The sequence below is a fragment of the Tiliqua scincoides genome, chromosome 6 (genome assembly GCF_035046505.1).
Source record: "Tiliqua scincoides isolate rTilSci1 chromosome 6, rTilSci1.hap2, whole genome shotgun sequence".
Classification (NCBI taxonomy): Eukaryota; Metazoa; Chordata; class Lepidosauria; order Squamata; family Scincidae; genus Tiliqua; species Tiliqua scincoides.
The window spans coordinates 68231727-68257272 of NC_089826.1; the positions used below are offsets into that span (position 1 = coordinate 68231727).

Below are 25546 nucleotides of genomic sequence, written 5' to 3' on the forward strand. Positions count from 1 at the left end.
AAATCTTCCCCTTACCCCTGGGTAAGCCACCACAGCAACAATGGGTCTCCTTTGGACCTGTGCCACCTTAGGAGGTGACACAAGTCTGGGGAGAATGGAATGGTTTGGAGCTGCTCTGTGCAGCTCGGAAAACGGGGTTGGGATCCAGCATAACTGCTGGGTCCAACCCCACCTCCTGATCCCTGCCCACCCACCCACCGGAATGCCCTCCACCCGCCCTTTCCCTGCCCCAGAACACCTCCCTCCCGTCTCCTCCCCACTTCTTCAGACCCATGCTTTGGCCGATTTCAGCAACGCAATCTTCCCTCCCCAGGTTGGTGCAGAGGCTGGATGCAGCCCCTGTGGGCTGGTATGTGTGCCAGCACAGCCAACACATGAGGAGGCGCAAACATGCCAGCCTAACTTGCGCTGGCCTAATACAAGGTTAGGACTGCGCCCTTAGTAAGGCATATCTATGGGGAACATCATGATGAACTCCTGCATTACAAAAACTATTGCTGTACAACTGGGCAAGAGTAGCACTGTCTTAAACCTCATGAGGGGTTCTCTACAGAACCTTATTCTGGAGTTTCATAGCAATCTGACCCATGGATCATGTTCTACCTTCTATGGCTGTGTTTTGGTCCAATATGGACATTCAAGAATGATGTGTTAATATATACGTATATAAAGCAATGTATTTGGATTACATTGAAACTTTAGCATGTGTGGCAACAAAACAAATGCATGTTTAGCCATTACTATAAATAAATAATAGGTATTTATATACTGTCTTTCTGGTCATTGGATTACTCCTCTGACTTTATTCAAGGTGGTTTACATAGGCAGGCATTTCTAAATCCTTCAAAGGGATTTTACAATCATAGAGGTTCTCTCTTTCAAGAACCAACAACATGTCAGAATGGATCTTCCTGGTTTGGTCTCACTTCTGGCCTCCAGTTCTCCTATGCAGGCTGATAAGCAGCTCCATCTCTCACATGGAGGGCAGCCAAGACGCTTCTTGCTCACACCAAGAGCAGGTGGAATCACTCAGCTGGGCTTGTCAGCTGCTTCAAGGTCTCGCCATTCTCAGACGTTCAGGGAGCTGCCAGTGTCCTCGAACTGGCGACCTTCTGATGTTATCTTCAGGCTAACAGAGGCTCTACCCTCTAGACCAGACCTCTTGCCCTCCAGGACAGACCCTCTAGACCAGACCTCCTCCATTACTATTATCTCTACCTCTATTTAAACTGCGTGGGATGATTTGCAACTGGAATGGTAGCCTCTTTTTTATTTTATAGCCTCTGGTTTTAATATTTTGTTTAGGAGAAAACTATTGTTGGGCAAACCAACATTTTAAAAGTAATGACTGTACTGGCTGATAACTTGAAAAGTCGTTGGATCTGCCTTTAGCCAAAGAACAGACTGAAGTGGATTAAGATTATGCAAGCTTGCCAAACAGGAAGCATGATACTCAAAATTTAATTCTTGGTATTTAACATTCCATCTGAAGCCTTCAAATCCTCTGTTCTGTTCACTCATCTATGAAGTGAAAACATAGATGGGAGAAAGGTACCAGAAACCTTTTACACTGTTATGCTCTCCAGAGAGAAATGGTCAGTTAACGGTTCAGTTAAATGCATAAAACTAGAAGAAAAATACCAGATTTAATGTCACTTGACTGGGGAATGAGTTGTTGGCAACCTTCAGTCTCTGAAGGCTATGGTATTGCGCTCTAATTAAAACCAAGAAGCAGTACATTTTTGCAAAACTGGTATACCTATGAAAGTCAGCATTGACCAGTACCAGTAAAGAGTCCAACTGACTAAATTAGCAGATTTGTTTATGGAAAAAAAGTTGTTTTAGTGACAATGTTGATAATTTATTGTTTTTCACTCATTTGCCAATGACACCCAGCTGGCTGAGGGCAGCCCTTACTACCTGCCACTATTACTCATCTGAAAGTGAGGGGAGAGGATGGAGAGTGTAGTCAACTGGCCCAGGCCGTTTCCTCCTTCCTATCCCAGTTATTTACCATTTCCCCTTGCTCCTATGTGCCCTACCCTCCATAAAGAGAGCAGGATTGTGCTGTCCCTTTTTCTCTAATTCTTTTTCAATGCTTCTCTTCTATCCTCTATATTTTTCATCTTCAAAAATTTTTTAAAAAAATTTTCACTAATGAAAATCTGAATTATTATGTAATCTACTTGTGTATAGAACCTATCAGATGAAGACAAATGACATTAAGTATGGAAAGGTATAGAGGCAGGATAAGTAAACCAGCCAACCTACTTTCTCCTACCTATTTGCATCTAGCTCCCTGGGACTTGAGCTGTTGAACCTCCTCAGGAGCAAGTGATTAGGAGCATGGTCTTAGTCCTGAATTGGCTAGCAGGCATACTGTGCATGGGGATGAGGTCATTGGACAGACCCATGGATTGAACCAGCGAAGGACCTTGAGTTGCCTTACTATGAGCTGGAGTGTTGCTTTCACAATCTGTCTCCTGCAGGAGACAGCAGGATTGGATTTTGAGATAAGAGAAGACAGAGAGACATATCTGATAAAAAAATAAATAAATAGGTCCTATGTAGGCTGTTTTTATGGTCTAATCCCATCCAGGGCCAGCCCAGACCACGCAGTGACACCGATGCAGCATACACTGTATACTATGGTCCAACCAGGGATCAGGATGCCCAGGAGACATGAGCAAAGAAATGTTTTACATACTTCTCCTTATGCTGTCAGATGCTCAATAGTTCCCCTCAGATCTATGCCAGCTCTGTCTGAAATGTCTGAAGAGTCTCTGGGGGTGAGTTCAGGCCAGGAAGGGATAAGATCGGGCATGTGTGAGTGATGTCAAAATCCACCCCCTTCCCACCCCTGGTGCATCCTGATATGGCCCCTCTGCTGACTTACCAATGACGGTAGAGATTCCGTGGGCTGCTGTTGCTCATGCATGGCCTCCCGGCCTTTGCAATGGTGGCAGTTCTGCAGATCTCATGTCACGCCAGTGGATCACAGCATATGATGGCAGATCGCCAGATCTACCATTGTATCCCATAAAAGGATTGGGCTGTTAAAGACTGATTCTGTCTGAAAAGGCTAAAGCCTACAGTTCTAAGGTAAAGCACACTGACAGGAGTTAAATGTTTGTTGCATTGCATCCAAAGATGTATGTGCATAGGAGAAAATGTTATGCATGGCTGAATTATTGCTTTTAGTGTTCATTGCAGAAGTGGTGTTCGTGGAGGGGGGGCAAAACACTAAGTTTTTTCAGGTCCAGGGACGCCTGTTTAAAGTGGCCCTTCCCCCCTGCTTTCAGAGCCAGTCATGGCTCTGAAAGCAAAGGTTTTGGTAGCTGTGACTGGCTCTGAAGGCAGGGGGAGGAGCTGCTTTACACAAGTGTCCCTGCGCCTGAAAAAACTTAGTGTTCCCCCCCACCCACCCAGAACAGCAGTGCATTGCAGCAGTTCCAACTGTATGCATGCAAGTGGACATGTCATTCTTTTTTGGATTTTTCTTTCATGCTCCCTTTAAAAGAACTGTGTCTGATATGGTGTCCCCAAGATGACACTGAGATATCTTTGGAAAGGCATGGCTATTTTTACAACAGTCTCTGACGTGATCTGTGGTAGAAGCAACTATTAAAAGAGGAATTGTTTAGCTTATGAAATGCTTTAGTTCTTGGATGGTGGCAGCGAGGAAAAGGAATGATTATCCTTTGCTTGTTACTGAAATGTATAGGTTTAGAAATGAACTTCCAAGAAACAATCTGGTTAGGTACCTAACAATCTGGTTAGGTACAGATGTTTTTCAGCTTTCAGTATCTCAGACATGTGCTGCAGTGGTAATCAGTTCATGTACCTCTTTAATTATATAATGTTTTTGAGGAATAACTGAGTTTAACTTGAGGAAGATAATCTACATCTTTTGCGCAGAATCACAATATGAGTTCATTGGTCTCAACATTATTTTAAGGAGAATGGATCGACAATGACAACTTGCTTTCCACAAGGGGAAAAGGGGTGGAGATCTCTAAACGGTATTGATGTAGCGAGTCTTCTAAGGAAGGATTTATTGAAATTATCCTTTCAATAAAAACAATACAATCTTGTGGTTCCTTAAAGACTGGCACATTTATTGTAGCATCAGTGTATGCTACTTGATCAGAGGCAGGAAATATTATTCTCAGTTGACAGATATTTACCTATTCATGCATACATTACATTTACAGATGAGTATAGAGTAGTGTTTCTAGTGGTACTTGTGGGACCCCCCTACTTGGGACCCCCAAATAGCCCAGCAGAGAGACTAGCAATGTTATGTGACAAACATCTGTAGGAGGTTTGGCAGAGCTCCATGCTTTTCATACATTCCTGGCCACCCTGAACCTCTTACTGGTGTTTGTCACATTGCACCTGGTCTTTCAACCCGGAACTGGTGATGATGTCATCATCCATTACTTCTGGTGGTACTTCCAATAGGTGAATCATGCAAAGTGGTACGATGAGGAATAAACGTTGAGAAATGCTGGTATAGAAGGAAAAGATAGAAACATGAAATCACCCCAATCTTTGTATTTTTTCCTCAATGTGGGTTCATGCATTTGTGAGTGCGTGTAAACAAATGAAAAAGATGCCGTGGGTTTATTAATAGTTATGGTTATGAGAATTAGTTTTTTTAAAAATAGGAAGTTGGACTAAATGTTCACAACCAGATTTGTATTTTTTATTTTCTATAAAGTTTCTATAACAAATGCATACTTGATATTTTGCTACCATATGTGGGTGAAACAGCACCTAATGCAGAAGCACTCCAGACCTGTTTTCCTGCCTCTCCACCATGTAAGAGAGCATTGCAGGGAATGAGAAACCTGTACAAATCTTCTATATTCTCATTAAATCTCCTCTTGCACTGCCTGTATGTGTGTTTGCTTGCTTACATTGGTGTGTGTGTCAAAAGCAGAGCTCTGAATGTCAATATTAAGTTGACTATACAGCATTATAGAAAGTGGGAAATACTGAGTTTTGATAGGGAAACGCTTGCTACATGTTGTATGACTTTAGAGAGAGACAAAGAGCACTTACCTGGAGCGGCTCGAAAATGGCAAAAAAGGGAGATAAAGATCTGCAAATGGCAATGGAAAGTTTAGAGAAGAAACTTAATGACTCTATGAAAGAAATGTGTACCAAAATAACAGAAAATATGGAGAAAATGATGGATGGAATGAAAGGATTGATAGGAGACCTCAAAAATGAAGTGATACAAGTTAAAGTTGAGTTGAAGACAGTAAATCAAAAAGTACAAGATATGGAAAAGAAAACACAAGAAGTAGAGGGAAAGATTGACAGAGTGACTACTGATACTAAGAGATTTGAAGATTATATGCTGAAATTGGAATGTTATGCTATGGAGACCCATCTAAGGCTGAGAGGTGAGCCAGAGAATTTAATGGAAGATACAAAAGAAGATAGAAAAGAAGTGATTAGAATCTTGGCAGAATTTATAGATTTACAACCTGAGGAAATGGAATATCAATGTGACATGGTGTACCGAATAAATTCCCAGTATGCCCGCCAAAAGAACCTGCCTAGGGATATAATAGTGCAATTAATAACAAAGAGAACTAAAGAAGAAATATTGAGAAAGCACTATAGGGACCCTTTGAAGGTAAAAGGGGTAGAAATTGGGATCATGAAAGAACTACCAAGGAAAGTGGTGCAAGATAGGAAAAAATACAGAAAATTGACAGACAAGTTGAGAGGTAAAGGCGTAAGATATAGATGGGAAATTCCACAAGGATTAAGTTTTTATTTGAAGGGTGCACGGATTACAACTAAAACAGTTAGGGAGATGGAAGATTTTTTGGTGAATAATAAAGATTTGGACTAAAAAAGAAATAAAGTTTAATTTTATATCAACGATGGAATACAAACTAATTTCTTGGAATGTGAATGGACTAAATTCACCACAGCAAAGAAAATTAATTTTTCATTGGATACAAAAACAAAAGGCAAATATTGTTTGCTTGCAAGAAACACATATTTGTAAAAAGGATTATAAACTTTTGAAAAATAAGAATTTGGGGGAAGAATTTATCTCGGCAACAAATAAAAAAAAAAAAGAGGAATAGTGATGTATTTAAAGAAAGAGCTAGAACCAAAATTAATTTTTAATGATGCAGAAGGAAGATATTTGGCAATAGAAGTTATGTTGAACTACAAAAAGACATTATTAGTTGGAGTATATGCACCAAATGGAGCTAAGGATGGCTTTTTTGAAGCGTTAAAATTGGATCTGGGTCAAATCTATTATGAACAAACAATATTGATGGGAAATTTAAATGGAGTTGTGGATTTAGAATTAGACAGGAAGACTAAAAGTAAACGAAAGGAAGGCAAACTACCAGTATCTTTTTTCGAATTGATAGAGCAAGAAAACTTGGAAGACATATGGAGGAAATTAAATCAAGGAGTGCGAGATTATACATTTTATTCGACAAGGCATGAATCTTTTTCGAGAATAGATGTGATCTGGATGTCTAAAGAGTTAACCTTAATAACTAACAGTGTAGATATACTGCCTAAGCAGAATTCTGATCATAATCCAATGATATGGAAGGCAGCAACGAAGGCTAGAAAGAAGATATGGAGAATTAACGAAGACTTATTAACAAAGCAGAAAAATGTTGAATATTTACAGACTGAGACCAAACACTTCATTCAAGCTAATATGGACAATGATGTAGAAATTAGGAAGGTTTGGGATGCATATAAGGCTGTGATAAGAGGAAACCTAATAAGTTTAAATAGTTGGGGGAAAAAAGAAAAAGAATTTAAGTATAAAGACATTCAGGAGAAAATTAAGCAAAAAGAAAATGATTTAAAGAGAAGGCCAGGGAAAAAGTCTATATTAAGAGAAATAAAGATTCTACAAGAACAACTAAATGCATTAGCATTAAAAGAAATGGAATGGAATTTGAAAAGACTCCAACAAAAATCTTTTGAAGGAGGAAATAAACCAGGGAAGTATTTGGCATGGCAATTGAAGAAAAGAAAAGAGAAAAAAATTGTTACGAAGATCTGTCAAGATGGTAAAGATATAGTGGATCATCATGGAATAAAAAGAGAGTTTTATAAATATTATGCCAAATTATATGGAAAGCAAAAAATAGACAAGGTGGCAATTGAGACATATTTGCCAAAGCTAGATGTGCCAAAGATAAAGGAAGAAATGAAAGACAGATTAAACGATAAGATTACACAAATGGAGATATTGAAAGCCATACAAGATACCAAGCTGGGAAAAGCTCCCGGCCCAGATGGCCTAACGACAAAATTCTATAAAGCTTTAAAATTAGACCTGGTGGTCATGTTAGAGAGTCTCCTGAACGAGATTTTAAAAACGGGATCTATTCCAGACACATGGAGAGAAGCAAATATTTCTTTGATACCAAAAGAGGCGCAAGACTTAACAAATGTCAAGAACTATAGACCTATCTCACTTTTAAACAATGATTATAAGCTTTTTGCAAAGATAATGGCGGAAAGGTTGAAGGAAACGTTAAGTGAGCTGATATCGGAAGAACAAGCAGGTTTTTTTTGCCAAATAGGCAAATAAAAGATAATTTGCGAATGGTGATAGATGCTGTAGAATTTTATGACAAGCACCCAGAGAAAGAAGTTGCCTTTTTTTTTTGTTGATGCTGAAAAAGCATTTGACAATCTGAAATGGGACTTCCTGCTGGAATTAATTGACAAGATGGGTTTGGGCGAGAACTTTGCAAAGGCAATTAAGGCAATATATAGTGACCAGAGAGCCTCGTTGACTGTAAACTCTGACAACACAGAAAAATTTAAGGTTGAAAAAGGTACAAGACAAGGGTGCCCTCTGTCTCCATTGCTTTTTATAATGGTGTTAGAAATTTTATTTTTACAGGTCAAAGAGGACTCTGAAATCTCAGGTTTGAAATGTAGAGGTTTTTCATATAAATATAGAGCCTTTGCAGATGATGTGTTGTTTATAATAGAGAACCCAATGAAATCACTGTCAAATCTGTTAGTAAAAATAAAGGAATTTGGAGATTTAGCAGGCTTTTATGTAAATAAATCAAAGTCCAAGATTCTATGTAAAAATGTTAGTAAAGATAAACAAAAAGATATAGAAAACCTGATCGAATGTGAAGTAGTGCAAAGAACGAAATATTTAGGGGTGGAGTTAACAATGAAGAATATAGATTTGTATAAAAATAATTATGAAAAACTGTAGAAACAAATCGACAAGGATATGTTAAGATGGAATAAGTTGAATTTATCATTACTAGGTAGAATCTCTGTGATTAAGATGAACGTGCTACCAAGAATCCTGTTCTTTTTACAAACAATACCGATAATTAGAGACTTCAATATGTTTGAGCATTGGCAGAGGAAGCTTTTGAATTTTGTGTGGGCGGGAAAAAAACCGAGAATTAAGATGAAGGTGCTGTGTGATGCTAAAGAACGAGGAGGATTTCAACTGCCAAATTTGAGGTTGCATTATGAAGCAGTTTGTTTGTCATGGCTTAGTGAATGGTTAAATCTAAAAAACAGAAAACTTTTATCTTTAGAAGGTCATGACAAGATTTTTGGGTGGCATGCATATTTGATGTACGGGAAAAAACAAATGGATGGACACTTCATGCATCATTTCATAAAAAGGAGTATTTACATGGTCTGGGAAAAATATAAAAAATGCCTGGGAGAAAAAAAGCCGCTATGGATTGTTCCAGCAGAAGTTATAAAACCGACATCAACCTCTCAAGGAGAAGATTGGTTACAGTACAAAGATATTTTGGACATGGAGGGAGGGAAGGTGGAATTAAAGAAAAAGGACGATTTAACTTTTAGGTATGACTGGTTTGGGTACAGACAGATTAAAGACCTATTTGATGCAGAAAAGAGAACTGTTGGTTTTAGGGGAAAAAATTCTGAACTAGAAGAGATACTGCTGGGAGAAAAGAAAAAGCAAATTTCAAAGATCTACAGACTGATAAATGAATGGTACACTGCAGATGAACTTGTAAAAGTACAAATGGTGAAGTGGGCAGTGAATGTAAATAAAGAAATGATGACATCTTGGGAGCATCTCTGGAAGAAATCATTAAAGATCTCGATATGCAATAATATAAATGAAAATTGTTATAAGATGATGTACAGGTGGTATTTAACTCCAAAAAAACTAGCAAATATGAATAATAAGTTATCTAACAAATGTTGGAAATGTCGTGAGTATGAGGGGTCTTTCTACCATATGTGGTGGACTTGTAAAAAAGCAAAGCATTTCTGGTCAGAGATATTTATAGAGGTCACGAAGGTATTAAGATACACAATTTATAAGAGTCCGGAATTGTTCTTGCTAGGTTTAAGCTTAGAGGTAATAGCAGTCAATGATAGAACTTTATTATGGTATATGGTGACAGCAGCAAGGATGATATATGCGAAGTATTGGAAGCAAGAAAAAGTGCCTGATATAGACGAATGGCTACAAAAGATGATATATATGATGGAAATGGATAAAATTACGAGAAGTTTGAATGATGAAATGCTAGAGAAATTTCATTTGGAATGGTATAAATTTGAAGCCTACTTGGAGAAAAATTGGAAGGTCAAGGGTTCATTAATGTTATTAGAATGTTAATAAGAACTATACAATGAACAAAAGTTTATCTTGGTAAAAAAATAAAATGATAAATGGTTAAAATGTTGTGGGAAGTCCGGGGTGGGGAGGGAGGGGGGAGTGGAAATGAAATTTATATTGAAGTAAAAAAAATATGTAGAAATGTAAGGAGTGAATTGAAACTTGATGTTTTGGATCTACTATAGATATAATGTATTGTGAAAATTTCAATAAAATGTATATACAAACAAAAGCAGAGCTCTGTACTGTGGAATTTCTCTGTGCACAGACACTGTGTCCATGCTCAGTTGAAGAGAGCCTTGTGTATTTTTTTATTAGCAGAGCTGAAGGAATAAATCAATCCCATACCGGTTCTGGACCGCTGTCTGGAGACTGTTGGGAGCTGGATGTGGGCGAACAAGCTGAAATTGAATCCTGATAAGACAGAGGTTCTCCTGGTCCAGAAGTATTCGGACCACGTATTGGACTACCGTCCAGGACTTGGGTATTGGACTACCGTCCTGCTCTTAATGGGGTTGCATTCCCTCTGAAGGAGCAGGTCCGCAGCTTGGGGGGGTGATCCTGGATCCGCAGCTGCTCCTGGATTCCCAGGTGGTGGCTGTGGCCCGGGGAGCCTTTGCTCAGCTTCGGCTGATTAGCCAGCTGCGACCATACCTGTCGTTCAGACCTGGCCATGGTGACCTATGCCCTTGTGACATCCAGATTAGACTACTGCAACATGCTCTATGTGGGGCTGCCTCTGAAGACAGTCCAGAAACTACAATTAGTGCAGACCGCAGCTGCCCGTGTGGTTACTGGGGCTTGTCGGTTCGACTCAGTCGGGCCGCTGCTTCGGCGGCTATACTGGCTGCCAGTTCATTTCTCTGCTGAATTCAAAGTGGTAGTTTTAACTTTTAAAGCCCTATACGGCTCGGGTCCAGGGTATTTGAGGGACCACCTCCTTCCATACAATCCGACCCATCCTCTCAGGTCATCAGAGGGGGCCCTTCTGACTATGCCGTCACCAGTGGAGGTGAGGGGGATGGCGGCAAGAAAGAGGGTCTTCTCGGTGGTGGCTCCCCATCTGTGGAACTCCCTTACCCTGGAACTGAGAACAGCTCCCTCTTTAGAGTCTTTTCAGCAGGGGCTTAAGACCTTTTTATTTAAAAAGCCTTTTAATGCTGACACAAAGAGGCATGGTTATTATTTTTATTTATTTATTTATTTTAATTTTGGATTCCAAGTTTTATTGTGTTTTATTGTTTTTAAATGTTTTATTTTATACATATTTATATATTTTATGTTTTTATATTATTTTGTATGTAAGCAGTCTTGATTGCCCTTTACTGGGACAGAAAGGCAGGATATAAATTCTATAAATAAATAAATAAATAAATACACAGGCAAGTTGAGTTTTCCTAAGAACTTTATGATAACTAAGAAAGACCTACAGCCACTGCTACACAGGCAGAAACAAAACCAAAAAAAGAAACTAATGAGAGGTCTAGACAAAGTGGGAGAGAGTATGGAATATGAATTGTATTTTTAAAAAAAGAATTCAGAGTATCAAAATAGGAATTCAAACAGTTCATGAATCTGATTTTAGGCATGAATTTTAAATTGCAAAATGTTATACATAGCAAACAATGTCTACTTTCCCTTTTAAATAGCATTATGGTAAAGATATGCTCAGCTATATAACTGTAAAATGGCTTTCTAAAGATATACAACTGACAATGTGAAGACTAGTAAGTGTTACAATGGAAGGAATTCTATTTCTAACCACATAATAGTGATGCATAGAATAAAAAAAAACAAAACCACAAACCTCCTGACCCTTCCTGTTTTGTATTCCAACATTTGAAAAGTTCTGCGACGTTTTTGTGAGTTAGGGTTAAAGCATTTATTTCTGTTGTGTGTTATATTTAGGCTTGCTTATCAGCTTGGGCAGTGAGGTTTTTTAGGGACTGATTGCATTTTAATTATCTCAAATTTTTTTAAAATCTCTGAGGCTTTGGAGAAGTGATTTATTATGTAGGTTTTCACAGTTGGTATTCACAAGTCTTGCAACAGTTATTGTGTGGAATGTTTGTTTGTGATAAATTTTGGCTGTTGATTGGATAGTGTACTTTTTTCTTTTATGCAGGTGTGTTGGGGAAAAAATGCTTTTATTCAAATGGAAGTGACTTATTTGGTACTGATGATGACACTGAGATGCCTAACATTCCTTTTCCAAATATGACTGAAAGTGGATCGAATGTGATTCCTTCCATGGGCAACAAAATGCAGACGCCATCTTGGACTGCAAACCCATTATTATACGTTGACCAAATACACACAAACTTTAGTGTACGGAAGGGAACTGCCCAGGTTGCCATGCAGACTCCAACACTGAACACCAGTCCTACTGATGAAAGAATTTTGACCAAAGCACCTGCTGTCAATGCCTGGTCATCAGCCAGTATAGAAGAGGAAACTGTATGGACCACAGACACATCCATCAAGGTCATAGACAAGATATCCTCTGTGCCTGTGCTAAAACCTACCAGTCCATCTACTTTGCAAGGAGTAGATCTGAAAAAAAGTAAGTTTATATTAATGTGAATCTTCAATTTTAAGACAGAAGAAATACAGAAATATACAGTTAATGTTGTTTTGACAGATACATACTTCTCAGACTCATGGATACCAAGGAATATTGGTCAATTTGGGTATACATTATGCATGTATACATCAGTGACATGTGGTGAGGTCCAAGGCTGGAGAGGCGCTGAGCACAGCGCTTGATGACATGGGAGTATGGCAGTCATGAGATGATGTCATCACACACTGCCAAACATCCCGGTGACCAAGCTTCTGTATTATTTTTATGTGCACATGTGCAATTACAGGGGAAACTGAGCTTCCACTGCCACATCTATAAGTCTGTATCACAGGGAGACACTAGAACTGTGGCAGCAAGGAAGATTACGCACGCAATCACGGGGAGGCCAAGGCTATGTATGACAGATGCGAGTTTCTGCTTTCCTTGACTGCATGTTCCTGGTATACATTTCCTTGTGTGGATGTAACACAATAACTTCCTTTAATGTTAATCCATTCTTAACTGGATGGCTAACATGATACATGTTTATACTGCTGAAGGTGTGTTTATTGCAGATCCAAGCAAGGGTGGCATACTAAGGTCTTTGTTTTTTTTAAAGGAAAATCATAAGCATATTTGTGTAATTACTTAGCAAGTAAAGTACATTAAGCATGTCTTGTTGAAGTGTTCAACGTTTCAGTTCTTAATTTGCTCATTTGTTCATGCGTCTTACTCCACTGAGAGCCTGTTGATCATGCAATAAATAATTGCTCACACCTAACTAAGTTGGTCTTGCTTAAGTCCCATTGAAACTACTTGAATAAAAAGACTAACAGGACTTTAATTGCTATTAATTTAGTTGACTTGATGCCTCTGTGTCTTTCGGCCCAATCCTATCCAGGCAATCCACCAACAGAACATGTGTCCACTTGTGGTGGGAAGGCAGAACAAGGGCGGGGGAGGGTAGAATTGGGTGGTGACAGGGGTTGAGTCTATATGAATCAAAGCACTTTCCATATATAAATAAAATTCATACACTGGCAGAATGGAATCAAATGGGACTTACAACAGTGCCCTGAAAATGTGAACCAAAAACGTTGAACTTTATAAAACTTACTTCCTTGTCTTACTTGTCTTATAATTTTGATCTTTATTATGAGAGAAAGTATACTAGCCATATGAATCAGGGTAATTACAAGTTCTTTGTTGGTAACTGTGATGCCCACGCCATATATAACCTGCAAATTGAAGGGAAAAAAATAAATAACTTTATATACATAAGTTGATACTGTTGTGCACAACTGATGAAAAACAGACAAAGGCAAATAAAATGTGGGCTGTTTGTAACCTGATCTGTAAATGTTGCTCTCGTCTAGAGGAAGATTGAGCATTGTGACTTCTCTCCTACCAAAGAGAGTTGTACAGGCTGAACTACATTACCTTCTTTTATATGTAATCAGATGGCTTAAGAGAGGACAACCTCATCTTCCATCTTGCAGTAAGCTCTCAGAATATTCCACCTGATTATGTATGGGAAATGTCAAAAGAGTGCAAGGAATCCAGTGATGCTGGATCTGGCTCCACCTGTTGGAAATCTGCTCTGTCAGTGTTAGAAGCTCCATTGAATAAGATAGGAAATATTAACTTCCACTGTTTCTGCAACAATTGAATACCCAATAAACCACATGCTGAAATTGCTTCAATCATTTTATATATTTTCCTCCTTTCCTCTGCAAGAGGGACAGTTCTCATTTGAACATCACAAAAGAGTATATTGAAAGGGTGTGTTAATTTGCCTATAGGAGAGCATAGCTGCCTGATAACTCATTTCTATTTCTAGGAATAACATTAGAACTTGGAAATCATCCCCGCTGAGTGCATGGTGTTTTGTTTTTGCAATTTCAGTTGATTTTAACATGTATTGGATAACATCTTCCTCTTTCATGTAGCTTGCTTTAATTTCTTATAACTTTATCAATATTTCCTCCTTGCTTCCATTTGTTACACATGCAGACATCTTAAACAACAAATAACAATTAGAGACTATCCCTAACTACCATAAAAAGTTGCATCAACAAAAAGCTTATTTTGTTGCTTCACTCTCAACTATAAACTTGCAAGCTGTTATTAAATGCTAAAAACCATTATTGACAGCAGTGCAAACATTCTTTTCTCAAGCTCTGCCTGGAGAAAGAAATTCACCTCTGCCATCTGTTTCTTCACTTATGGGAGACTATATAAGCAGCATGATGGGAGAAAAATAGAGGCAACTTAGAGCCAAAGCTTAAGTATGTCTACTTAAAATTAAGTCTTGTGTTCAATAAGCCTTGCTCCTCAAAAAATATGTATAGTATGCACATTTACCTGAAAGCAGTGGCATTACTAGGTTGTGTGGGGGGTGTGGGCCGCACTGGGTGATGTGCCCCTTGGTTTTTCTTCCTCTCCACTCTCCTCCCACCCCTCAACTGCTACCTGGCACCAGCCTACCTCCCCTGGTGCTCTCTATTGTCCATGGTGGCAAGGATCTGCTACTTCAGCTTCCTTGTGGTAGTGATCTCAAATGGCTTGGCAGTGGTATAATCTTTGTGCTGTCACAGGGCCTTTTACACCAGTGGGACATTAGTCCCACCATCATTAACAGCCCATAGGATTGGGCTCTTATATAAGTGTGGATAGATAGGATTATAGCCTAAAAGGCTGAAGGTTATAATGAAATAAAATTTGTTTACAGGTAACATTTAAGAATTGCAGAGGCATTAGTTCATTTAAGTCTTCCATAGCTGTTTGGGGTAAAGGCATTTGGAGTTGAAAACTGCTGGTTTCACCTGCAGAATTGATCTTGTGGCTACTGATTAGCCAATTTCACTCTTGGAAGAAAGTTGTAATTGCACCTTAGTTTTATAGGAGTAATTACCTTATTTTGGCACAATACTGAAAGAAACAGTAGAGTTTTAGAGTCTAATTCTATGCCTGTCTACTCAAGTAAGTCCCATTAAAGTCAGTAGGGCTTACTCCCAGGTAAGTGTGAACAGGATTGCAGCCTTAGACTATTTTTTTTTTTTTTTTTGAGCATCACTATTAACTTTTTCTCTTTGGATCAAAGTTATTCTTCCTCCATGGCTGAAAGATTGCTCAGTGTGTGCCCTTTGAGCATTCTGGTGAATACTGGTTTTGATTTAACTGAGTAATGACCCTGACGATCACTTGCTGTGCTGTAGCTGAACGTTCTGCTTCTCCACTTTATCTTTACCAAAGATGATCTGCCTTTGGTGAAAATATATTCAACACAGTGGTTTAATTATGAATTGACGCAGTGTTCAAGAATACTATTAAGGAAGTTGCATTAAGATGGTCGCTTTAACAGTCTAATATGCATTTATGGACTTATTTCTTAGGCAAGCACAACGAAGAGAAAAATCTATTTGCAATCCACCAGCATACTGTGTGGATAGGACTGGGGCATAAATAGTTCAGGTAGTGTTTGAACACATAACTCTTATTTTAAAAGGTGAATAAAAAAGAAGACAGAACAGGCCACACCTTTATTAAATAACGTACTACAATTTAAGGATTAGGGTGGAGATATAATCCTATGCCAATAGCATTGTGCCTTTCACATTGCTTGTAGTGTAATCCTAGGCAGGTCTATGCTGTACTTCTGTAAGTCCAATAACTTACTCCTAAGTAACTGTGTATAGGATTGCAGCCTCATGGCCCAATCCAAATGATTTCTCCAGTGCTGGAGAAATGTGCATTCTGCAGGTGCAGGCTTCTGCAAAGCAGCTGTGAAGTGCTTTGCAGCAGTGCAAGCTGCTGGCAAGTTGAGCTAGTGCCTTCCTGTGCATGCTGGTGACTGTTGGGAGGCTCGCTGGAACAGGTAAGCCCTGTGCAGGGGATGCAACAGAGCAGGGAAGGGGTGGAATGGGGAGGAGGTAGGTAGGGAATGAATTGGGCCCAGTGGCTGTGGTGCATGCCAAATCCTGAGCCCCTTCCTGAGCCTGATGTGTCTGCATGGAGCAACATGGACTTGTAACAGTGACTGAGCTGGAACATGTCTGAGTTGCCCAAGAGCAGTTTCTGGGGTTTACAAATGTCGCCTGAGGAGACCTCCAGCAGCAAAAAATCTCCCACAGGTTGCAGCGGAAGCTGTGTAGGTGCCACTGCATTGCTACGAAGGGGTTTAGGTAGGACTGGGCTGTCAGTTTTAATTTTTTCATACTAAAGGCAGCCCAAGTACATGAATTCAGTAGAAGTTAGATAATACAGCCTTATGAATTTGTTAACAAAGATTAATTGGCCTATACATAAACTGATAATAAAGCAATTATAAATTCCTTTACAATGAAGAAAATTTTTGCTCTGGGAAAACAAGTTATACATGTTGAGCCTACTTATCTGTTGATTTTTCTATCTGCGGATCTGATTAAGTGCCTGTCCCCCAGTCCCAAGCTGAGCCAGACTTTGCTTAACCTTGTTATGCTGGATCAAAAGAGACCGCTGAAACCAACGTAACTTTAAGGCTTTTATTGTGAGGAATGGAACCTGACCCAAATAACAACACCCTTGTTCCAAATTCCCTGATTAAGTGAGGACCTGAGGCAGGCACTAGACAGGCAGGAGGCAGCAGGACTTGAGGCAAAGGCTGGCTGGTTGCTCCCTGGCTCTCAGTGGCTCTCTCAGGGGCTCCTTGCTGCAGCTCTCTCTCCTCAGCTCTCAGGTTTCAGCTCCGCTCTGCAGCTCCTTCTCTCCCAGGTCGCCTGGTGAGCTTTCTTCCTCTCCAGAGCTTGCTCTCCAAGGCTCCTCACAGCAGCTTTTCCCTGGTGGTCTATCCGCTCCTTGCTTGTGCAGCCCCTTTTATAGGCCTCTGCACACAGCAGCCTCTACCTTCCCTCTGCTGGTACTGCAGCCTCCTCTCCTGCAGCAGTTTTCCCTCTGGTCCTCCTCAGACTGAGCCCAAGTTTTACACATAACAACCTAAACCCTCCAAAGGTGATTGGAGTGCAGCTGTAAGAAGCCCCAAGCCACAAATTTGCTGATCAGTTGTTTTGGGTATCTGGGGTTGGGGGTGTCCAAGAACGGATCCCCTGCAGGTACTGGGGCCCCACCTGTAGAATTTTATATAACAAGTTGGTCTTATTGTATAGTTCAGCTTATTTGCTCTCAGTCTATTATAGAAAGGTCTGAACAAGTGAACCCTGAGAGGAGCTGTCTTGATTCATTAAATAAATAATACAAAAGAAAATATTTTTATTTCTAACTTAGGAATTGAAATATGTAAGTATTCATGAATACATTTCATATTTTTGCAAATGCATATCTTACAGACCAATTGTACAGGACTGCCTAGATGAAGCAAGGTGATCATGGCAAAAGAACATTGTGTTCCATATTTATTATTTCTAACAGGCTGGTTTTAAGACCAGCTGCACCAGCAAATGGAGCTTGGGATGGCTTCTATCAACTGCTGTTCCAGCCTGCTACATAAACACAATATTACACCAGTTAGGAACATGTGCTGAAACAGGCATTTAGAAATAGTATGCCACCAGAGCCGTAAGAGTTGATTTAGTATAGGATTTATTTGTGAAAGGGAGCTTTTTCAGATGATAGGGTCCTCCTGTCTGGGAGACAACTCACTCTGGGAATCTGGAAACTGTGAAAGCAAGAGAATGACAGGTGGTGAGTTCCAACAACCCACTGAGGGACAAGTAGCCTGTCTGTTTGGTTTCCATGGAGTGAAGGGAGCCCTGCCCCTTAAGCTCACAGAAAGCCAGGTACCTGCTGCAGCATGGCAAGCACATGTTGGGTGAACTCACTAAGACAGCTGTGAGTAGCGCCAAGGAGTAAACTCATAGCTGTGCTGCGAGTTCAAATGAGATCTGCAAGCCAAGGCAGGAAAAAATGCAGCAACCTAATTCCTCTGGGGGGCAATCAGGCCCAGCATAATGGGGAAGGGAGGAAGGTGGAGATGAGAGGTAGGTGCGCTGGAAAAGGCAGGCCTTTCCACCCTTCCTAAAACTCCCTTTCAGGGTCAATGAGGAGAGCTCTCAACAGAGGGCAAGAAGTAGCAGAGCAGAGCAGAGTAGCACAAAATCAAATAGCATTTGCAAGTATCCAGGCAGAAATGCCTAGGTCGTGCCAGCTCTGCTGGCAGTATGCGCGTTCTGTTAGCAGAGCTCAATGGGTAGGATTGGGCTGCACATCTTTATTTTATTATGATTGTGACAGTGAAGCCTCTGATACCAAGGGGCTGAAGTGATGGTCCGGAATGTTCAAAGACATTCCATGTGCCTAGGGACCAAAGCTATTCGCTTTTGTGAAGGAAAGGGAAGTATCAAGAGCATAATGGTAAGTAGCTGAGATTAAAACTTCACTCCAGTTTGGGGACAGGTGTAGTTTTATGGAGCAGGATGAGGAATGGAAAAAAAGATCTTCAAAGACAGAGGAGCTAAAGGACAGAGAGTCTGTAGGCACAGTGAAAAGGGGGTTCAGAGTCTGTAGTAAAATGAGAAACCTGAACCAAAGGAAAGAGCAGGTGACCAAGACTGAAGAAAAGACACAAGAAACTGTGGCAAGAAATTGCCAGTACAAAAGGAGAAGGCAAAGACTGAGGGCCCAATCCTATCCAAATTTTCCAGTCTCGGTGCAGCTGTGCCATTGGGTCATGCACTGCTTCTTGTGGTGGGGCAGCAGTCATAGAGGCCCCCTTAATGTATGGGAACATTTGTTTCCTTCCCCTGGGGCTGCATTGTGGCTGCACCAGTGCTAGAAAATTGGATAGGATTGGGCCCCAACTTAGCATACTGTGGTGACCCAGACAGCCAAATTTTGGGTGTAGGCTATCAGTATAACAACATTGTTGGTTCATGCCCCAAATGTGTTTTCCTTTCACAGGTTCCTGCATAAATATCACCTACAGGCAGTGCCAAATGCTGCCTTACAACTACACCACTTTAACACCAGTCCTTTCCATTGTCAAAAGCATTGAAATGGAAAAATTTCTCAAGTTCTTCAGTTATCTCAACCGCCTCAGCTGCTATCAACACATCATGCTGTTCGGCTGTAGTCTTGCTCTTCCTGAGTGCATCCATGATGGTGATGACAGGTATTTGGGAACCAATTGGTCACTGATTAGAGCTAGCTGTAGCAAAATATGGCATATCTAATCATTGCAATGCAGCCTGCAGTTAGGCCTTATGATCTTTATTATTTTTTAATTTTTTTATATTATATACCCCTTCTCAACAGGAGTAATTCACAAAATGGTTCACATAGTAAAGCGAATCAATAAATGGTTCCCTGTCTCCAAAGGACTCCAAATCTTTAAAATAAAACAGAATAAACAGTAGCAACAGGCACTGGAAAGGATGCAATACTGGGGCGAAGAGGGCTAGTTACTCACCCCCTGCTAAATATTAGAGAGTACCACTTTGAAAGGTGCCTTTTTGTCCAGTTAGTAGGGTAATCATTTCACTAAAACAAGTATGCCATCCACAGGTATCTCCAACGGTTTTCTGCCAAGTTCTGCAAAGAGCAAGCTATACCAGAGGGGTTAAACATAAGGCCCGTGGAAGCTATTTGTCTAGCCCACATGATAGTTGGGCTCTCCCAGTAGTACCACCAGCTGCTTATCTGCACGCAGCACATTGGCAGAAGTGGTACTGGTGAAAAGGTGGCAGTGGGAGAGCCCAATTATCATGGGGGTCACTCTTTCAGATTTGCTGAAGTGTCACTGCTGAAAGGGTGGCCCACATAATAATTGGGCTCTCCTAGTTCAGCCTTTTCAGCAGTGTTGCTTCTGCCAAGGTGTTGGGAGGGAGAGATGGAAGGAAACCTCAGAAGGCAAGAAACAATATGGGGGAAGAGGCAGACCAATAGAGGTTAGAAAGGGAGAAGCTGCAAATGGACTGGGAGAGCCCAATTATGCAGGGTGTCTTTCAGCGACGTTACTTCTGCCAAGATGTTACTTTGCAGAGCACCTCTCAGCTGCTGAGCTGCAAAATGGGTGCCTCAGCAGAAGTGACATTTCTAGAAGAGTGGACCGTGTGATAATTGGGCTCCCTCATATCTTGAAAATATGATCAAGATTTGTGTATGTTCTCTTCTGTCATTTGCAGCAAATGAGTTGCTAAGTGAGAAAAAAGTGCTTATTTCTAGTCAACAGGTCCAAGGAGAGAATGGGGGTGGGGCTGGTTGAAAAATTGGGGATAGAATCCTGCATGTGTTCATGATCCTCAAATACTATTCTCCTTTTATTTGTTTTGGATGCTCCATAAGAATCCCAAAGTACTGATCACTGATTATGAACCACTTCCTGCTTACTGACATCACTTCTGGCCCTCAGCAGGCACCATGAATGCTAGTTGGCCTACTGTATGAAATGAATTTGACACTCCTGAGCTGTATTATGTTTGCTCAGGAACAATTAATTTGTGTTGTAACAGTTTGAATAATTTGAATCAAGAAACTCCTGTGAATCAGTTTGTTCGAATTTCTGTGCATGATGCAGCCACTGTTAGGTGCTTCTAATCTTTATTGATCTTAATCAATTAAATATGTAAATTTAACTTCTTTAAAAGTTGTGCAAAGCCATTTCCCCCCCCCCCCATGAATACTACTTCTCCTATATAAATAAATTACAGGTGGGGCCTCTGTATCCACAAATTCACTCCACTGTGAATGCCAAATCCTTGGAATGCCCCCCTGCAGATCTCCTAGACAAACCTGGAACCTCATTCTGGTTGCCTCTGGGAGGCTTTCTGAACCTCGGAGCCACCTCAGAAAGCCACCCACAGTAATTTTCGGGAAACTTCCTATAGAACTGAAAGTTGTTCTCAAATAGCTCTGGGGGCAATTCTGAGCTTTGGAGAGGCTGCGTGAAGTGGTGCGCTGCCTGTACGAGGCTCAGAAGAATTCCAGACATGACCAGAGCACAGTTGTCGGGAGCACAGGTGGGCTCTGAAAATCTGGAAGTTGCCTGAAAATCACTCTAGGGGCCATTCTAAGCCTCAAAGAGGCTGCATGACACATTACTCAACCCCTCCAAGGCTCAGAAAGCCACCCGTAGTGGTTTTCGGGTGACTTTCTGTAAAACCAGAAGTCACTCAAAAATCACTGCAAGAGCCATGCTGAGCCTTGGAAAGGTTGTGTGAGGTGGTGCACAGCCTGCCTGAGGCTCAGATGGATTCTGGATGTGACCGGAGCACAGATGGACTCTGAAAATTGCAGATTTCGTTAGCAACAATTTTCAGTATTCATGGGGGATCCAGGAACAGAACCCTTGCAGATAAAGAGGCTCTTCCTGTATTATAATTCTTCCAGATCTCCTCTGGGGAGTTCAGAGTGCTGTACAGGGTTCCCACCTTGTTATCCTTATAAAAACCCTGTGGAGTGGATCAGACTGAGGGGGGGGGGAGGGATTTGAACCTGTCTATAACCAGCCCAATCTTGTCTGGGTCAGCTAATATTATAATGCCATTGTACAAATCAATGGTATGGCCGCACCTAGAGTATTGTGCTCAGTTCTGGTCCTCACATCTTAAAAAGGATATAGTGGAACTAGAAAAGGTGCAGAGCTACCAAAATGATTGCTGGGCTGGGGAACCTCCCTTACTAGGAAAGGCTGCAGCACTTGAGGCTCTTCAGTCTAGAAAAGAGGCACCTGAGGCGGGACATGATCTAGACATGCAAAATTATGATTGACAGAGTGGATAGAGGGATGCTTTCACACAACACCAGAACCAGGAGACATCCACTAAAATTGAGTGTTGGGAGAGTTAGGACAGACAAAAGAAAATATTTCTTTACCTGGCGTATAATTAGTCTGTGGAACTCCTTGCCAGATGTGGTGATGGCATCCAGCCTAGATAACTTTCAAAGGGGATTGGACAGATTTATGAAGGAAAATTCCATTACAGGTTACAAGACATGATGGGTATGTACAAATTGAGATTAGCTGATCGCTTATTTTGAGGGCTATGTAGGAATTTTTTTGTCATTCGAATTGGCCATGGATGGCAGTTTTTTCACCTACCTCAGACTAGCAAGGGAGGGAAGGTATATTCAGTAGGTTTCATGCATTAAAAATTGGTCACTGGGCTGAATAAAGTACAACAAGTTGAACCCAATTGCAATCTGGTATCTTTGCTGGGGTGTGTGAACATAAATAGAAAGTTAGATGCAGGGAGGTGGCACCATATGTAAGTATCTTGTGCTCCCTGTGGCTACTGGCGGGCCGCTGTGAGATACAGGAAGCTGGGCCCTGGGCCTGATCCAGCAGGGCTGTTCTAATGTTCTTGTGCTGCTGGAGTTCTGGTAGTGCAAGATCCTTTGTGGTGGCCTGAAACCCAGGACACTATCACACACTTCTAGATTGCTACTGCAAACTTCAAGAGATATAGGGTACATGCCAGCAGCTCTGGGAGACCCCATCTGTGTTAGTACATTGGCAGCAGGGCAGGGAGGGGGAGATTTGGGGGCATTCTGGAGGAGGGAAGTGGGAAGACAGGAGCCAGTGAGTAGGCTGAAGTGGTTGACCCTGGTGGCAAATGTGCACACTGCTTCCTGTCCTCCATTTTTCAGCCTGCCCTGCCCTCTTTCCCACCTTGGATATAGGCCAGCTATATAGCTGGTGTGGGTACAATGATACCCATAGATGGCCAGGAAGTCTACCCAGAGATGAATAAAACATATATTTGTTTACCTTTGGTTGACGTATGGTCACTCCCTCACCATTGGATGCAGTGTGCACTCCATCAGCTAACCAATAGGGTGTTCTTGTGCTTTTAATAGCTGCATGCTGGAGAGAAGTTCAGTTTCTCCTGTCAGTTGTCCGATACAGATGAATAGTCAGGGTTCCATAGGATCTAAAACTGCATATGCAGATTTCACATGCATAGTCTGAATACAAGTCACAGGGTATGTGTGCCAATGTGGCAGGACCAGCTGCTGAAATTCCACTGTCCCCCTCCATATGTTCATTCACCCTGAATAATAATCTATATAAAACTATATGCAGCTGTGTCACTAGAGTTTGAGTCACCCAGTGCTAGAGTTCATTGTGTCATCTCCATGATGAACTCCTCCTGTACCAAACCGTACAGAATAAGGATGCAATCCTATCCATACTTTCCTGGGAGCAAGCCCCATTGACTATAATGGAACTTACTTCTGAGTAGACATGGTTAGGATTGGGCTCAAAATTACATATCCTATGCACAATTTAGGGCGCAATCCTAACCCCTTATGTCAGTGCTTTCCAGCGCTGGCATAGTGGTGCCAATGGGGCATGTGCTGCATCCTGCAGTTGGGTGTCACTCACGGAGGCCTCTTCAAAGGAAGGGAATGTTTGTTCCCTTACCTCAGAGCTCGCATTGCCCTTATGTCAGTGCTGGAAACTAGTGCTGGAAAGCACTGACATAAGTGGTTAGGATTGCGCCCTTAGATGCAGTAGCATCACTAGGGTTGGTATAAACCCCATTAACTTTATTTGTTTGTTTTTGATTGTTTAAATATATAAGAGTACAGATCACTCAAAAAATCAGTAACCAACCAAACACCAGTGGCCAGCTTGATGACATTCACACAACTGAATAAGCAGTATTAGCTCTGATACACAGAAATGACAGCTGGTTCATACTAACACCTTATTGGTTCTCTGCTGTATCATAATAACATTTCATTGGCTCTTGGAACAATCAGTCTCATTGGTCAGTTTTAAGTTAAGGAAATTCATTTTTTGGTTACATAAGGCAGTTGTGATTTCCTTTTCTGGTTATTTGGCTATAACGTTTGATGGAATACAGATATGGATGCTGCATAAGAATTCAAAGTTACTGATCACCCATTATAAAGTACCTCATGATTCTAGTAATGGGTCACATCAGAATGCCAGATGCAGGGGAGGGCACCAGGATGCAAGTCTCTTGTTATCTTGTGTGCTCCCTGAGGCATTTAAAAAAAAAATTTTTTTTAATTTTTCCAAAAACAAAAATAACAAACACACATAACATAAACACAATATTAGAAGGTGCAAGATATCATACATCACTATAACTAATAAATCATTACATATTTCCTAATCCAGTTTCTCTTCTATGTTAGCCTCTTAATATCATTTATCTATCACATCATATCATATATAATATATATAATAGATTCATCTAAATACCCTATCTTATACTTCTACAACTTTATTTTCAACCTGTTGATCCCTCTCTAAAAATCTGCCCATTTCTGCCACATTCATTATTTTCTCTATTAATTCATCTTTCATTGGGATCTTCGTGTCTTTCCAGTATCTAGCATATAAAATCCTCACAACAATTAATATCACATATTAATTGTATCTACCAGTATCTACTAAATTTTAACAACTTTTAATATCCGAATAATTACATATATCATTTCTCTATCTATAACATCCAAAATTAATATATCCTCATGACTAAATACATAAACATATACATAAACATCCAAAGCAATATCACCTAAAATTAATTCTAATTCATTAAAATTATCCTCTAAAATTCTATTAATGTCAAGCTAACTAAAATTTTTATACATATTACATATCACCTATAAAGCTTATATATATTCTCATTGATATCTAATAAACTTTAATTTCTAGCATATAAAATTAGCACATTACTGTCTTTCTTTTTATCTATTCCCTTGTCTCCAACCTAAATATCCACAGGTCTGCCAAATCTCTTCTCTTCTCTAGACTTTAACTTCTAGACTTTATCTTTTTTTTCTAATAAATTTCACATGAATTCCTCTTAACAGATCATGGTTTAATGTACTCGCTCTTCTTTCTGACACAACATCTTGATGAGTCATCTCTTTCACTTGATCATTCCAATCTATGTCAGTTGGTTGAAGTATTTCTTCTTCCTTCACTTGATCAATCCAATCTGCATCAGTTAGAAGAAGTATTTCTTCTCTTTTCTGGTTTGGTGACTTTTGAGTCTTTATCTTCCAAGATATCTCCATCTCTTCCAATTGTTTGTTTTGTCCTGTCTCCAATGTTTTGATCTTCCATTTCTTTGCTCTTTTGTTGATCCTCTCCTGTTTGTTGTGTATTAAACTCTTTTGTCTGTTTAATTAAGATTTCCAGACTAATTTGGATTTGTAAATATCAATTTGCTTGTTGCTTTCCCATTTCCAGTACTTTTTCCATAATCCTTTGTTTTTTTCTCATGTGATTCGGATATAACATCTTTGAGTTACACATTAAGAACATTTAATTGTGTAGTTAATACATCCAAACTAGCTTGAACCCACAGATATTGATTCATTTGTTGCTGTCCCATCGCCACTAATTTCTC

The 25546-nt window shown here is 40.3% G+C and overlaps 1 protein-coding gene across 5 annotated transcripts in view; it reads left to right on the forward strand.

The window, feature by feature from the left end:
- CORIN (corin, serine peptidase) overlaps positions 1-25546 on the forward strand; it is a 128590-nt gene that overhangs the window by 23720 nt on the left and 79324 nt on the right. For all 5 annotated transcript variants that reach the window (XM_066632035.1, XM_066632036.1, XM_066632034.1 and 2 more), the window contains 2 exons: positions 11781-12218; positions 19113-19323. In XM_066632035.1, the coding sequence (XP_066488132.1) occupies positions 11781-12218; positions 19113-19323 (649 nt within the window). The remainder of the gene's footprint in view (positions 1-11780; positions 12219-19112; positions 19324-25546) is intronic.